Genomic DNA, 17,886 nt, shown 5'->3' on the forward strand with positions numbered 1-17,886 from the left:
ACTACCGTATGATAGTAACAGCTGTCAAATGTAGCTCTCGTACATCGCGAGAGCACGCGCTGTTATGGCGACGTTTACATTGTTTCAAAATGGCGACCACCTTAACTTTGTTATGAGTAAAGTATACAAAAATAAAATGATTGTTTAAACAAGATTCATATTGAGACAGATCTTTGAAACTGGTACTTTTTACATTATTTATATTTTCATGTCCAAATACTAAGTTTCTACTCAAAAAGGTATCCATTAATATAATAAATTCATTTTTAATTAAATGACAGGTGCTCCTTAATGAGATATATATTGATATTTTAATGAACAGAAATAAACAGATTTTTTTTCAGTGCATTAACCAGATTGTCCTTTAAAATGGTCAATATCTACAAAATTGTGTTACAAAGCACTATAAGAGCATGTATATCAAATGCCATGTTTTAAAGAGTGAGAACTGTACATGATAATAATAGCTAGAGGATTTGTCACAGTATAGATTCACTTATATGGGGAGAGAATGTGTAAGAACCTGGTATAGCCGGGTACCCTATTGTACGGGTCACAGATTGGAGTCTTGGTCGGTCTGCGCATGTTTGGGATGTGGGATGTGATTGTATTAATCTCTTGGGTCAAGTCACATTGTTCTCTGCTGCCATTTGTAAATCTTTTGGGAGTAAGTCACGGTAAAGAACTGTTCTTTGACTTACAAATTTGTAAGGAATGTGTAAGCAGCAAAATAGCTCAGCCATCCATAAAGCCTGCAGAACAGAACAGTATTCTGAGGGTCTGCGGTTTGAGTCCTGGTTCTTATTCTTCTTAATTCTCTCCATGCCAAGAGGCACATAAGGCATGGACATTAGCATGGACATTTGCCTTCCACATGTTGCGGTCTGAAGCCTCTCTGCGCACTGTGCTCCAAGAGTTCCATCCCACTTTTTTTCTTTCTACTGCCACAATTTGCTGCAGTGTTGTTCCCGCTTCCTTCTTCACTCAGTATTCTGAGGGTCTGCGGTTTGAGTCCTGGTAAGGCTACATATTTTTCACAAACGTTTTTGGTCACAGCTTTCAACATATGGTGCACAAATCTTGAAAAAATATTTCCAGTCCCCTCATGTTAAAAAACCTTTGTGAGTCCTTTTAATGCCTTCAGCGCTTTTTTCGCTAGTAAGGGAAAATGTCAATAGAAGGGAAAAAATACCTGGCAATAAATCTTTAAACTTTACAAACAATGCAGGATTATAATTCAAAATTCTAATGACCAGTTAACTGACATAATGTTCCTTTATGATACAATTGGAATTTGCACAGTAAATAATTTAAGAACAGAATCTGATGTTAAAAAAGTGAAAATGAATACACTTCAGGAAATGAATACACTGATTTTGACAAAAATTTCGTTATTCAAATAATTTTAATTTGTGGGTTTTTTTTTTAATTTTCTTAAGATAGGCTTTATAAACATTCAATTCATTGAAACAAAATATTCTGTACAATTTTACAGGTATGCTAGATACAGTCATGCCAACCTTGGAGGAGCGGGAAACCCTCATGAAACCCAAGGATGTACATCATCCAGGATTTCACCCAAAACCTATTCAGAGACTGGCTGTGCGAAAACCTCCTAGAACAATGCTGAATATTGAATGTAATCATTATCTACGTTCTTGTACAGAAGAATTTGCACATGGGCACCCAACTATGGAATATAAACTCTGGCTTGAAGCCGGTAAACATGGAGCTCCTTTCCCCCAAAGACCTGATGAAAATTTTAATTCAAATGTTTGGAGGAATTTCAGAAGGCAGTATGGATTTCATACAAATGCAGAGGGAAGTAAAATGTCCGATGTTATAGCTGCTATGTATCCCCTAAACATTCCTGCACCTTCAAAAGTTGGGGAACAAACATTTGAGAAGTATATTAGGGAGACAAAGTTATTCCGAAGTGATAAATATAAGTCATTAGCTATGTCAAGGACAAAGGCTGATGTTGAGGAGTTTAGAAAATTAAGGATAAAAAGCCAAGGAAGAAATCCACCAATTGATGAAGATGGTAAAACTATTTTCTGTAATCAACATAAAGTAACTTTTGAGTTTCAACACTTAATAAAGAACCTATTAACCATTAACCTGCTGAATTTTAATAATATTGCACTTTTCCAGCTTCCATTTTTGGAACTGTCCTAATTATCCATTTCTTAAAAAATATCAAGGTGAAAATTTTAAGTTAGTCTGAGCTTACAGTATAAAGCCAGGTAAGACTGCATGGAAGTGCAGACTGGCCTGCCTCTATACTGGTGGCAAACTGTCATCACTTTCAGTTCTAGCAGAGACATAGATAACAGAGATAGGCAACTTCCTAGCCAGTTAAAATATCACGCGTGCCTGCTAAACTTAAAACTTGTAGCAAGTAAAACTTATTAACCAGATATCAAAATCATTTAAATAGTACATTTTCTGAAAGGTTATGCATTCGTCTATGGCTGCAGGTAAAAATGTTTACAGTTCCCATTTAAATAAATGTTACATCAATTTTTAAAGAGAACTACTTAATAATTTTTGTTACAAAACTATTCATATGACAAAAAACTGGCTCAGTGGGTATGTTCTGCCATGTTTTTCTAAGTGAAAGGCATGGAAAGTTACCAATATTTTAACATGCAGCAATAGATAAAAGATTTACCTTTCAAATGGTATATAATATTAAAGGATCAAATGTACATCCATAAAGTTTTATTTGCTACAAAATGCCTAATTTTTCACTTTTTGATAGGCATGAGTGATATTTCACTGGAGTATATAGGAGCTGCTTATCTCTGTTATCTATGTCTCTGGTTCTAGCAGGGAAGAGTGAATCTAATTTTTTTAACTTTTGTTACGTGAAAGTGAAGCCATTTTTGTCAAATATTTATAATAGCACAGAACATGTTTATGTCACTGCTGTATTTATCTGCTGGAAATCACAAATTTATTTTGGAATTTCGGTTTTCATTTTTTCATTTGGGAAATGGCCAATATATTTGGTATTTTTGATAAATATATATACATGTATGTGAAAAAAATCAAGGCTGTTTAAAAACTGCATTAAACGAATTGAGTTTTGTTACCAATTTTTATGGTAATAATATCTTTTCTTTTTTCTAGGTAAAATATTGCCGCCAGAGAACTTTAAAAAGTACGAGCACAGATTTATACCACCACCAGAGGTCCCACCAACTCCGCCTCCACCGAACCAAAAAACTGATTCTCTTGGTCAAAGATACGTTCCTAAATCCAAACCACATCTTTGGAAGCTTTCTTATAAACTGAACAATCCTGAATACAATGCTGTGAAAAAAGAGATCCAAAAGAGGAAAGAAATTAAAGAGCGTCAAAAAGAGAGAGATCACCTAAGCCCCGGTCATCAGATCCAGCTGGTCACGCCCTCTCCAATAAACCCACCCACCACGCACAGATGAAGAGCTTCTTTAATTTTTTAATTGTTATGAAGTTATTATTGATTTTAATAGTTTAAAACCAACTGTGCCTGCTCAGTTTGGATCAACTTATCTTTACTAGCAACCAAAATGTCAGTCTATAAAATTGTATTCTTTAACAAAATCAACAGCTTGTCTGAAAATTCTTTACATACATCTTTCCTCTAAGCTTTTGTTTCAAGTTTGTGCAAGAAGCTATATTATTGTCACTCAGTTATTTACTAACTGAACTTTTTCACAATTTGACACATTTCTATATCATAAAGCACCGTGAATATTTTATGGTCTATTCTTTGCAGTCATCAAAAAAGAAGTTTTTCTTTTTTAAAGTCTGTTAAGTTATTAAAACAAATATGTTATTTAATTAAGTCAGAAGAATATATTCTTACTTTTGCATTTAAGTGTTCATAATGTTTTATTATCCCACAGTAATGCAAAATCTTTTTTTTCTTAAATGCAACTTATCTGATGCCTTGATAAAAAGAATTTAAAAGATATACATATATCTTATATTCTAGAAGTTAAATAAATGAAATTTACATCTTACTACTTTAGTGACTTTACTGTTAAGTCAGTGAAATCATGGTGCTGAAATTTTTATCCACAGGGATATAGCTTCATTATATTATATAAAGTATATTTATATACCATATTGTTTCTATTTAAAACCCCAGCACACTTTTTTTCAAAAGTGGATGCTTATTTATAATAAGGAGCTATGAAATTGTGCTGTAAAATATGTTTAATTTCAATTTATTAGTTATGACTTTAAATTAAATGGGGTTTATTTTTTTGTTCTAATTATTATTTGTTCTTTCACTTTACTGTGAAAAGAAATATTCATCTGTAAAATTATGGAAGGGGCACTTTTTAATTGGATTAATTGGAGCATTAATTGGAGACAATACAGTATTTATTCACAAAAAAAGAATTAAAGGCTGTTCAAGTGTTGCCAGTTGATATTCTTTTACAAATCAAATTTAAAATGTGAAAGAAGAATTATTGTTTTACAAAAAACAGATAAATAAATTACTCTACTTTCTTGAAGTGATAGATATTTACCGAAAATCAGTATTTTCTAGTATTACTTCTGAAGCTACATGTACATGTATATTTGGTAATACACTAACTTTTATGTTCAAATTCATGCTTTTTATGTATGTCATGCTTTTTGATTTTGCTTTTTTCAACCTTTACCATTTGTGGTCGCTTGACTTTAAAAAGGTGTCAAATAATGTCCAATATTGTATTAACTAGATTATCCAGAATGTAGATTATCTGTAGTACTTTAAGTCCATCACAATTATCTTTATAATTGAAGCTTTATGTACTTATTAAAGTAACAAACTAAAATGCATAGTTAAAAATATAGGCTGGCATTAGCTGTTATGATTTTCTTTTTTATACTAACTTAAGCAAGAACTTGATTATCATTTTATTTTACTAATTTGAATCATGTTATATAATTCTCTCAAATTTAATTATCCTCAAATTTGTTTATGTTAAAAGCTATTTTGTGCTTATGTTACTATAGTATTAAACTAAAGTGTTGTAACTTTTAAATTAAGAATTTTCTGAATTCCAAAAAACATTCTTGAATTGATTGTGAAATGAAAACATCATTCATTTCTGACTTTGAAACTTTGGTTAATATGAATACAGAGTGTGCCAACAGCATTGTTGATGTTTAGTGCATTATGGTGTTTGAATGAAGTATTTTGAGCTTTTTTTAATCATCCTTTTCACTCTAAGTGGATGTTTAAGCGCCTTTTATATCTGTGATATTTATTGTTATGTTTGTGATCATGTTCCAGTGTTGTATTTAGTACTTTTATACCAGTCTGCAAAAGCAGCTCCCCCATTGGTCAATTTCAAATTTTGAATTCAAACCAACCAATGACATGTGGAGATTTGAGACTGATCCAAGAAATTATAGCTCTGTTCTTTGTGTTCTCTGTTATATAGAATATTACATAGATTTATGTTGTCTTGATATAGATGTTTTGAATGCATCATATTTTGTGTATTTAATATGTTTTCTATAAAGTTTTATTTCTGAAATGCATAACTCTTTATTTGTTTTTATTTCAACCTGAAGCACTAAAATTATTTCTATAATCAACAATTTTTTAACAATTTCATGAAGATATATAAATCAGTAAAGTCATGCTTTTAGTTACCAGTTTTTGACACCTACAATTATGATCTCAATGACAAAGTAAACAAAGGGGTATAATTCAGACCAAATCCATGGCAGCCCTCTACAAAGGGGTATAATTCAGGACATCAATATGATCCCCACCCAAGTGCAGGCACAAACTTTTTTTTTAAATGTTGCATCGACACTAACTCCTATACTTGTTTCAGCGGGATAGCCCAACTTATCATTCTTTCAATAGGCAGGCTAAAAATTGTTGTTTTAACAATCTATTTTAATATGCACCTACATAGAATGTTCAGAGTGCATTAGTTTTATTTTCAAAATTGTTTAAGTGTTGAAGGAAATAAGAACTTTTTTTATTCAACTTTATTTGTACATGCCTTCAATGTTAAGCACGTTATTTTAAAGGAACTACATTTAAAAAGACATTAATCCCGGTGAATTTACAGTTTCGTAAAAGATCACTTTAACATACTTGAATGTCGTATACACACTTATAATAACACTACAAACAAATGTTTAACTTTAAATGTTATTGAAATAAAACCCTGATTTTTTCATACCTAAAATGTCCTCAATTACTGAAAATGAAATATGGCCCAGATATCTTCAGAAGTTGTCAATCTCTTACATTAAGCCTTTGTGTTGATTTTATACCCGTTGAGTTTAACTAGCTCTTAGAATGGTATTATAATGGCATTAGATATATCATGCACACCTAGAAACAGTTAACTCCAATCACACTGGCTTACATTCTATTTTATTTTTTAAATTAGTTCGTTTTTTACACCCCTGCTTAAGGCTTGAACTAGCAACCTCTGGATTACTTATCAAATGCTCTCCCTTTTGGGCAAACTTGGCCAAGTCTTAGTGAGGAACAAACAACAAAAGACTGCTTCTTCAAAAAAGACCAGCTAATGACAATTTCAGATATAAAATATGCACAAATAAAGTCAAATTCATAGTGGTACATTGTATTTAATACAAAGACGCATTTAAAAATCTATGTTAAAATATTTAAAATTATCGAAATTGATACAGGAATGTATTACTAAGAATGTCACAAATAAAAGAGTACAAAGTCATATCAATACATGATCATCAAACTGAAAAAAAGACAAACTTTGATTTCTGACTAGAAATTTCTTATGCTTGAACTATCTTAAGCCAGCTAGCAGGATGATTTCCTAACATGAACATATTCAAGATTCTAGACAAAAATCAAGCATAATAGAGGTATTTGGTATGTGATTTACTGTCAGCTATCTCCAGCACTTGGACTTCTGAATAAATTTACATTTGTCATGATTCTTATCCCTCCAATACTTAGGCCTACAATAATGAATACATGTACTTAAAGGCCTTCCCCCAAATAACTTACATTTTACATGATTCTAATCCCTACTGACAATACTAAGGCCTACAATACATGTTCATAAAGGATATAAATCTATATTGCACTGTATGTTGTTTTTCTGGTTTTTTGTTGTTGTTGTTGTTTTCGGTTGGGTTTTACAAACACAGTACATGTATTGGTCATATGGCAACTTTCCAGCTTTACGAATGGAGGAAAACTGCAGGTGCCCCTTAGGCACAAAAGGGCATCTGAGTAGAACCATCAGTATTTCGTAAGCTAGCTGGATAGCTTTTTCACATATAGAATCTGACGACACTTGCCTCATTTTGACCTACAGTGGTGAGAGGCAAGTGGTTTGAAGTCAACGACCATAACCGCTTGACCATGGACGCCCCTGCACTGTATGTAATGGTTAGAATATTGTTTTCATCTTAAGAAATAAGAATCATCTTAAAGTACCATCAATTTCTAATGTAACAGGTAGTGCATGCTCAAAATATTTGCTATATCTAAAAATAGCAGCTGAATATTTTGTTAGATGACATTCTATCCTCTTTTATCACATAATTCATGCATGTTAAATAACTTTGAGTTAAAACTCTCTAGACCATTAGAGTATATAAAACAATGTGACTGTTTAGTTTTTAAAATACATTGTACATGTAATAGTAATATACTTGCATTTTGTCAGTTACAGAATGAACACTAATTAAAGTTTATCAGAGCTCAAAACCATTATTTAAATATGGCTGAATGTGATTCACGGCTAAATACCAAAGCCAGATCTAATAAACTGGTATTGTTTCTACCTTATGGAGCTTTAATCATGATCAAGTCCTATGTTACATTGGCACTTGATTCTATAAATTCAATGCATTTTTTCAACCATTTCACAGAATGAAGAAACTCTGGTATTGGGTAAATCTCACTAATATCTCTTAAAAATGGTAGCATTTTTTTGTATCTTGACAAAACATCAAAACCACAGGTATGTTGAAGTTTACGTAAGCAGACGGGACACAAGAATATCGGCTGTGAGGCTGCTTCCTGCATGCTATTACTCTCGTTCATCGCACACTGAAAATACCAGCAGTGTTGAAGGCCAAACAAATGACATGTTTCATGGGTAAGTACCTGGAAAAAGAAAAAAAAAGATTATAAAAAAAAGATTATATATTTATGCTGCTTGTTAATCAGTCATTACCATATGAAAGGCAGTTAACAATGTTATGACTCCAAGAAATGAAACAGGGCGCAAGACAACAAATGGACACTACATGTACTTTAAAAAGGAAAATGTATTGGCATTCAGATACAGACCATAGAACAAAACATAATCTCCCATACAATACATAATATTATGAAATAGTAATAATATACTTGTATCAATTCTTAACTTTTAACTCCAATATAATACATAATATTTTAAAACAGTAATAATCTAATTATTGCAACTCCTTCATATACTTTCAAAAATAGTAGAGATCGGGAAACACTGTGGGAATTTTTATATTACGCATAATGAGATATAATACAATAGGAAATGAAAATTTACTTAACCTTTAATATTCTCCACATAAGTTTTCCGTTTATTTCTGTGATGTCTCTATGTGTATCGGGATCATAAAACTTTGGTTCATATCGTCCGAAACAGAAAATACCCGACATCGTACCATAGTTGGCTTCACCTAACACAAAATTTAACTTTTCAGTTGGGTACAAATCTGTCCATGATATACCCATAATGCATCTACCATCAGATGGCATACTCTTTTGTAAACTCTTATAAAAATCCTGCACAAAATACTGTTTCTTTTGAGTTTTATGATGAAGTCTACTTTTTATCTTCCATTTTGATTGCATAACATCTATATTTGGTAATAAATTAACAGTCATTCCTTCAAAATATATATCCATCATTGCTTTCAGTAATCCAAAGAAATCAAAAGAACCGCCATAACTGTTTATGTTAAATTCAGCTTCTGTTATAAAACTTGGAAAACTGTCAACAGGCTGTATATAAATTTTTCTTTTCTCTCCCTGACAGCACATTAATGGAAGCAGAATACTAAAATCTGTAAAGGATTTCCATTGGGAGAATGTCTGAGAAAAATAATAAGGTTTATTAGTGACTAGCAAGTAAAATAAACTTATAACATCGTTGAGATTCTCATTATCTGAAGTCTCAAGGTCAATTGCATTACAAGACACATCTACACTATTTATGGTCACATGACTTTCGGCACATTTCTTTTGCTCAATTTCATCAGATTTTTTCTCATCAAGTGCTACAATTTTTATACTAAGATCTGGAGAAACTGTTCCAATTTTTTCATTTTTCAGATCAAGCACATACTTGCTGAGGTTAAAGAGCTTTTGTTCCTGTTCCGGTAATGTGGACAAATCCCCTATCAGAAGTCTATGTGTATGAGGTAGGGAGAACGCACTTCCCATTACTTATCTGAAATATAAATCAATGAAGATATTCAAGATAAAATAAGAAATATAACTAGTAAGTGATGCATGGGATATAAGATAAGATTTATATAACTTGTCACAGCACTAGTGCATGAAATATTGTCTACCTGAGTGAGTAGAACCATCATAAAGGAAGGAAACAAAACAACACTATAAAAGTGATAATACATGATTGTATATGTAATGGAACAACTTGAAAACTACAAATGTGTAATCATGCCATGAATGCCCCTGCATGCAGCCAAAACATTTTTTTCATTCTAAGTTCAAGGCCCTTAAACTATTCAATGTTAACACATTCCGATTTTATACAAAGTTTAAGGCCCTGAAACTATTCAGTGTTAACCTTTTGCATATTGCATATTTGTAGCCGAGATCAGTGGCGTAGCGCAGCCAAAAGTAATTATACGCCTTGGGGTGGGTTAAGGGAGGGGTGGCCCCCTCCCTTTGTAAATGGTAGGGGGTTCGGGGGTCTTCCCCCGAGAAAATTCGGATCTATAGATGCAAAATAACGCAATCTGGAGACATTTGACAATATATTTAATTCCCTTCTTTTCTAATAAAATAGTGGATATTGAAAGAGTGTAAGTTTAATACTAAATTTATTAAATGAGTTGAATAAAATTATATATTATGTGAGCCTCTTGCGTGTTAAGGGAGAAGATGGCCCCCTCCTTTGGTAAATGGTACGGGGGTTCGGGGGTCTTCCCCCGAGGAAATTCGGATTTATAGATGCAAAATAACGCAATCTTGAGACATTTGACAATATATTTAATTCCCTTCTTATCTAATAAATAGTGGATATTGAAAGAGTGTAAGTTTAATACTAATTTATTAAATGAGTTGAATAAAATGTAATATTATGTGAGCCTCTGACGGGTTAAGGGGGGTGGTGGCCCCCTCCCTTTGTAAATGGTAGGGGGTTGAGACATTTGACAATATATTTAATTCCCTTCTTATCTAATAAATAGTGGATATTGAAAGAGTGTAAGTTTAATACTAATTTATTAAATGAGTTGAATAAAATGTAATATTATGTGAGCCTCTGACGGGTTAAGGGGGGTGGTGGCCCCCTCCCTTTGTAAATGGTAGGGGGTTCGGGGGTCTTCCCCCGAGAAAATTTGAATTTATAGATGCAAAATAACGCAATCTGGAGACATTTGACAATATATTTAATTCCCTTCTTATCTTACTAATAAAAGATATTGAAAGAGTGTATAAGTTTAATACTGAATTTATTTAGCGAGTTGAATAAAATGATATTTTGTGAGCCTCTGGTGAGCATAATATCATTTTATTCAACTCGTTCAATAAATTTAGTAATAAACAAATAAACAATAAAACAAAGACCGTTTGAAGTGATAAAGAAACATTTTTCATTGAAGCGCCTATAGTATAACTCTAACATTTAGCGCGTCTTAGCGTTATGTTTATGTAACGCAAATGATGTCTTGTCAAAATATAATTATGCCAGTGCAATAACATTTTTGCGGAGTCGCAAAATCGCCACGGTGATAAATTTCATGATGATATCTATGCCGAGATGGTTTTTCTCTGAAGACAAATGCAAGGTGTTGTTGTTTTCTTGCAGCAAATTTATCAACTATATACTCAGAGTAAATTTTCATGTCTCTGTAAATATTCATTAGGCCAAGTCCAAACAGCCGTTCTCTAGTCATGGTAGATCTCTTCATGGTGCTGAATGATAGTTAGACACTGGCATAGTGAGCAGTACTAACAAACAACAACGGACTTTGGGATAGTACTGCTCATTAGCCAGTGGTAATGTTCCTAGAAGTGTATCAGGAGCTTGTGGACGGTCCAACTCAAGTGCCCTGTCTGTCCACCATTTAACCCACTTCCTCACTAATGACTCGTTTCCCTGGTAAAGTCCGTACGCCCTATACAACGTTTAAAAATGACTCTTTATTTCAGTTTTATTATAGATCTAGTTAAAAAAATAAAATAGAATAATAGTTGATGTAATTTGATAGAAAAAATACATTTGATAAGATTTAATGACAAATTGCATTATTTTACCTACTTTAAATTTCTTGATCTGCATAAACTTACCTCGATTTAAATGCATATTTATTGACATCGGGCCAATCTGACTTTAATAAAGTGACTTTCTGTCCATCGTTTAAAACGGTGTAGTCTACGTAAGAAGGCTCATGTTCTTCGGACGTTTTACATTGGGACGCCATTTGAATTTTCCCGCTAGTATAACTTCTTATATGTAAACAACATTCGGAATACAATATGATTCGACGATAAGATACTATAAAGTCAATACGCATGACACTGTCTTACTTAAAATAGTACTAGCTGTTCTACACTTGCAACAAAAATACCGATACACTATTTAAATCGCTTAATAACAATTTTTTTTGTCAGCAAATCCTTTTTTCTCCGTCAAAACTCACGGCGATGCCTAACACGGGTTAGGGTACTGATTTGGACAACTGTTTTCAACATTTAAGACTTTTTGATTTTTTGAAATTCATTTTCGTTTAGTACGCCTACGGCGTACTGGCGTATGCCCGGCTACGCTACTGGAGATAATGATTAGAAATTGGGAACTTTTAAATCTTTTCCCAGTTCAAGGGGGATAACTGTCAAAGAACATCTGACCATGACCAAATTAGAACTTGACCTGTATTTTCTGGTAAAATACCAGCACATGGATGTTAACCTCAGACATAATTTCTACAAAAGTTAAAGCAGAAAAAAAAAATCATAATTTTCTAAGTTCAAGAAGGATAACTCTGTCAACAATCATTGGACCAAAACCAAATTCGGTCTTGACTTGTATTGTCTGGTTTAAAAACCTGCATGTGCCATTTCAACCTTACACACACATTTCTACAAAAGTCAGTGCGGAAAATGAAATTTTCAAATTTTTTCCAACGTTCAAGAGAGATAACTTTGTCTAAAATCATCGACCCACGACCACATTCAAACTTTACCTGCTTATTTCTAAGCTGTATCTGTATGTCAAATTTGAGTTGAAAATTTGAATTGAATGTGTACAACTGTTCGGAAGATAATGAACGGGACCTAAATTTCGTATTTATTTCAAGAGGGATAACTCTGTCAGAAATCATCAAACCATTGCCAAATTGAACTTGATCTGCATATTCCTATGGCATATCCATATCTTAAATTTGAGTTGAATGTGTACAACTGTTTGGGAGATAATGATTGGAAACTGAAAAATTCACATTTTTTCTCAGACTTGACCTACAAATTCTCATGACATATCCATATTTTAAATCTGAATTGAATGTGAACAACAGTTAACTGCTGGGTAGATATTGAACTGAAAACATTTTTTTTCAAAGTTAAAGGGGCATTACTCTGCCAAAAATCATTCGTAACAAAGACCAAATTGAACTTAACCTGTCCATTCCTTTGACATTTTCATATGTCAAATTTGAGTTGAATACATACAACTGATGGGGAGATTATAAATGGAAACTGAAAAAAATTCTTCAAGGGGCATAAATCTGTCAAAAATCATCAGACCATAGCAAAATTCGGACTTGACCTGTAATTTCTTATGATATATATGTCAAATTTGTGCAATTGGTGCCAAGATAATGAATGGAAACTGATAATGACAGGGGCAAAAAAAACCAAGTAAAAACGGTTATGTTTAAAAAAAAAATTCTTAAAAATTTAATGTTTGATTTTTTGAGCTGCTGTTTTGTTTTTTTTTGTTCTTTTTTTTTTTTCTTTTCTTTTTTTTTCTTTGTGAAAAAAGTGGCTATTTAGGAAAGGGAATGGGGCCTCATTTGGGCCCCTGCCTGGTAATGTCAAACCAATTGTGGGGACTAAGACATGACTGTACACAATAGAATCCAGGAACCAGTCCCTAGCTCTTATTGAATAGACCTCTAATTGGTTCCTTTACATGCCCAGTGTTTAGCATTTATACATGCGAGGATAACCTGGATTTCTCAATTACCAGTACATATCAGGTAGGTGAGACACTCAAAATGTCTTTAAAAAAATCCCAAGAGTGTTAACCATGATCGAACCTGGGACCTCAGGAATGTCAGACATTTCACTCCCAAGACATTTCTCTATTGAGACGTTTCACTCCCAAGACGGTTCACAGTTGGACGTTTCACTCCCAATTTGTCAATTGTATGGACGTTTCACTCCCATTTTTTTAAGATATTTTTTAGGAAAGTTAACAAACTTATTTCCATTTTTCAAGAGCCATATCAGGATTGATTATGTATTGATGTATGTTTTACTGTTGTAGATAAGCAATTAAAGTTTTGTAATATACATTTTTTTATTTTTGTTGCATTGAAAAATGGTTTAATAGGTGAATATTAAAGATATGTTTGATTATTCAAATAAAACACACAATTGTTAAAAAAGAATTCATACTTATATAAACTATAATATAAACTATACAATGCTCATCCTTGAGAATAATATTTTCATTAGTACTTTCATAAAAAATAATTCACATGGAAATAATGTCATTAACTTGATATCAATTATTTTTATGAAAAAAAAATAGTTAAAATGATAAAACAAATCAATCATATATTAATATAAAATTTAAATATTTGTTAACAGTTATTTCATGTAAGTCTCAAAAGATGTGTATAAAATTAATTATTCTTTTGGATTATTTCTTTATCAATTTATTAAACAGTAGCCATTAAACAAACGTATGTAATTGTGGTTTTAACAGTAATCTCATCACCTAATTAGTTGTATAAACGCTGAGACCAACAACTAACAGTTTGACATCACCATTAAATCAGTTGTATATTATTATTAACACTACACTTTAGCATCAACAGTTTACTAATCAGTTGTTTATTGGACCATTAAATAGTTTTTAGATAACATCCAATTAAAACAAAAGTCTTGGAAACAGAAACTTCTCCATTATAAGATTTGTTTATATAACAAATTAAAATAATATTCAATCTGATATATAAATAAATTATTTTTATTTTAGTCTTAGAAAAATGTTGGTATAAAAAGGGAGTGAAATAGTGAAACGTCTGTCTACCGACCTCAGGATGACAGTCAGTGGTATTACCAACTGAGCTTTCGTGCCACCACAATCAGGCAATATTGGGTGAAAATGTCCTGTTGGACCAATATGTTGATGTGCGGCCGAATTGATTTGCATCAAGCCTAACAAGGGACATAGATAACTTGGATCCAAGGTATATATATAAAAGGAAAGATGTCAGAGTGTAGATAACATCCAGCTACACTAGACCAGGGCTTTATACTGGTGCCTCATATTTCCAAGGTACCCATATTTCCAAGGTATATGGCTTAAACAGTTTAAAGTGCCTCCTAGACTTAATGAACCTGCCAGTAGTTTTACTTTTACTATTTCATTGTATTTTTATCGAAATGCAACATATAGAACTAAAAAAAAAATTATTTTATTCAGATTAAGAGCAAAGTTATTTAATATTTCACCATTTTTCTTTTAGATTTCATACCTTTTAAAAAAATCTTCTTTCTTAAAGAACCATTGAGGTATTTGATAAATGCCAAAGAGAAAATCGCCCCTTACAGATGAGCCTAGGTATAGGTGTACAAATAAATAAAGTTTACTATTGGTTTTGCTTTTGAAACTGTTAAAATGTAATTGCCTTGGAAATATGAGAACACAAATTTACTCACTAGGCTGCAGATGGGTGTTAATTACAATGTTGTATACATAATTGCTTACATGCAAACATTAAATGGAATAAACTATGATGCAATTGACATGTCTATCCTACAATATTCACTTTGTTTTCCAGAATTTTATCCGCTTAACTTTTGTTGTCTGTGTTAAACAGTTAAGTACCACGGAAATATGAGGCACCAGTATACCAGCCTATAAAAAATTAATTTAAAGGAAAGCTATCAGAGTATAACAAACATTTCAAGCTTTTATACAAGTTCTAATCATAATAGGAAACATCAGAGTAATTAGAAATTATGATGTCAAGTTAAAAATACTAGTGAAAACCTTTAAAATCCACTCTTTATCTAGATTTCCTGATTGTCAAGTATTTTTGGTTGTTGTTGTTGTTGTTGTTGAAGCGTCTTCTAATTTTGGACGAAATTATTTTTGAAGCCTGGAAAACATTTTTAATTGTTTATTTTTTCTTGCCTTATGGAATATCCTATATTTATCATAAAACATTTAAGAAGTTTCAGAATAACTTAAATTATCTAAAGAAGTAAGAAATCAAAATTTTTAATGAAAATCTAAAAATTATTTTCGTCAGATTAAACAACTTGGATACAATATGGCGGAAAATGTAAACATGTTTGGGTCATGTTTGAAATGTTGGTCACAATTATCATTTGCAATAATATAAGTGCATTTTCATCTATCTTGTGAGACTTGAATTGGAAATTAATTATCAATGCTCGCAAAGTAAAGGTAATATTACTGTGCGTTAGTTCTTAAAACAGGTGCTTGTCTGTATCTATTTCTCTTGTAACACAATTTATCAGTTTATCATTATGTGTGTACTATGTTAAATGTACTAAAGAAACAACCTTGATTCAGTTGATATCATATCTTTTTGCTTGATTTTAATGAAATACATCCATACCGACTAATGTCATTCTACTGACTACAGGAACTTGAAAAGTTTAAATTAAGTTACCTGATTAATGCACAGGGACATAGTCTCAATATTTCCACTGCAAGACAGAGCGATTTTATAATCTGAAATTTCATAGATGTCTGTCTTTGCGAAGGGCGACCATCGTTTATACATTGTATAATAAAAAGCCCTAAAGCGCAAGATTTGTTGGGCTACACAGGGACCCATCAAATTGTTGGGATAGTGTAAACAAGTTATTCTAGAAAAAAAATATATATAATACTGTATATATATATTTTTTTCTAGAATTACTTTTTTACACTATCCCAACACTTAGCTGGGTACCTGTGCATGAATTTTTAATAAGTCTGTTTCTAATAGGGGATAGGTGGTTCCAGTGGTATACCGTCATAGGAAAAAATGAGAATTTATAATAGTCTGAAGTTGCTTTGAATAACCTATAACATAAGGGATGGCCATGGTGTGATATTCGGGACAGGGGTGTCAAATATTCTTCTAAAGGGCTAGCAACCAGACCATGGTGAATCTTATAGAGAAGGGATAACCTAGCATCTATACGTCTGAGTTCCAGTTTTCGAAGGGATGGCCATGGTGTGATATTCGGGACAGGGGTGTCAAATATTCTTCTATAGGGATAGCAACCAGACCAGTTTTCGACGGTTTAGGGAGTGAAGCATGTCAGTGATGCTAGAGGTCTGACCATAGTCTAGCTTTATCCTTCGGGCTGCTCTTCTTTGGACATTTTCAATTTGATCTATTTGAGTTTTGGTGTGGGGAGACCATACTTTGAAACCATATTCAATATGTGTATTTCAGAAGTAAAACTTGTATATACTACAGTTAAGAAAATGAAATGAACCTCATGTATACACCTGGTTGGTTATGTATACTCCAGATAGCCCTAAAAATACCCTATCCCTATTTTTAAGGGAGCAAGACACTTTACCCAAGACTCTTCACCCCCAGACACTTCACTCCTCAAATTTGGAGACACTTCACCACTCAAGACACTTCACCCCCAAAATCAGTAAACACTTCACCTCTCATTATTGTGAGATGGCATGTCATAGTACAATGCTATGAGGGATTAAGTAAAAGTACTTGCAGTCTGAGGAAATCTATATTTGATGTAAAGATCAACTAGAAGATTCATCATTCTGTTCAGTAACTTGATAGTCCCAAGCCAATGAGTAAAAATATTACAAAGATATTGGACTTATTAATAGAATCAACTGCTTGATGGGCAGTGTTATCAAGTCATAGGTGAACTTCTCCAAAAAGGAAGGCTTAATTCTTTTGGCTGATCATATTGTCAATGTGCCATAGGAAAAATCACAAATAGTATCTTTTTCTAAAAATAAAATGATACTCCTACTTCATGTCAGTGTTGTTTTGGAGACGTCTGTGGCCGAGTTGTTAAGGTCATTGACTTCAAATCACCTGCCCCTCAGGGCCAGCAAAATCAATTGTCTGTATTGCCCAGGTTGTCCCACAGCCTGTGCGGACAAGTGAAAATTTTCAAGAATAAACTATGTAAATATCATACGGACAAGTTAAAAAATGCTTCACATAAAAACGGATAAATCAGATTTTGCCGGCCCTGCCCCTCATCGCTGTGGGTTCGAATCCCTACAGGGACTTTGGATTCTTTCATTTGAGGAAAGTATCCAGCTAGCTTACGAAATATCAGTGGTTCTACTCAGGTGCCCGTTTGTGACTGAAATAATGCATGGATTAGGGCCCCTGAGATCTTCCTCCACCAGAAAAGCTGGAACATCGCCATATGACCTATAATTTGTCAGT

At 32.7% G+C, this 17,886-nt stretch overlaps 3 protein-coding genes across 3 annotated transcripts in view; 2 read left to right on the forward strand and 1 right to left on the reverse strand.

Annotated features, from left to right (window-relative positions):
* The first annotated feature begins 30 nt into the window (after positions 1-30).
* On the forward strand, positions 31-5,535 carry LOC132745824 (testis-expressed protein 52-like). The gene is made up of 3 exons (XM_060734810.1): positions 31-182; positions 1,496-2,044; positions 3,136-5,535. Exons 2-3 carry the CDS (start codon positions 1,498-1,500, stop codon positions 3,447-3,449), a joined length of 861 nt encoding a protein of 286 aa, XP_060590793.1. The 5' UTR covers positions 31-182; positions 1,496-1,497; the 3' UTR covers positions 3,450-5,535.
* Positions 5,536-6,023: 488 nt separating this feature from the next.
* Positions 6,024-15,584, reverse strand: LOC132745825 (archaemetzincin-2-like). The gene is made up of 3 exons (XM_060734811.1): positions 15,474-15,584; positions 8,546-9,446; positions 6,024-8,119 (listed from the first exon to the last, which is right to left on the reverse strand). The coding sequence occupies exons 2-3, from the start codon at positions 9,437-9,439 to the stop codon at positions 7,823-7,825; spliced, it is 1,191 nt and encodes a 396-aa protein (XP_060590794.1). The 5' UTR covers positions 9,440-9,446; positions 15,474-15,584; the 3' UTR covers positions 6,024-7,822.
* Positions 15,585-15,738: 154 nt separating this feature from the next.
* LOC132745826 (kinesin heavy chain-like) overlaps positions 15,739-17,886 on the forward strand; it is a 36,256-nt gene continuing 34,108 nt past the window's right edge. The window contains 1 exon segment of the mRNA XM_060734812.1: positions 15,739-15,893. The gene's annotated coding sequence lies outside the window, so the exon portion shown is untranslated.

This window comes from Ruditapes philippinarum, unplaced genomic scaffold, assembly GCF_026571515.1.
Source record: "Ruditapes philippinarum isolate M1 unplaced genomic scaffold, ASM2657151v2 ctg1517_1_1_1_1, whole genome shotgun sequence".
NCBI classification, from domain to species: domain Eukaryota; kingdom Metazoa; phylum Mollusca; class Bivalvia; order Venerida; family Veneridae; genus Ruditapes; species Ruditapes philippinarum.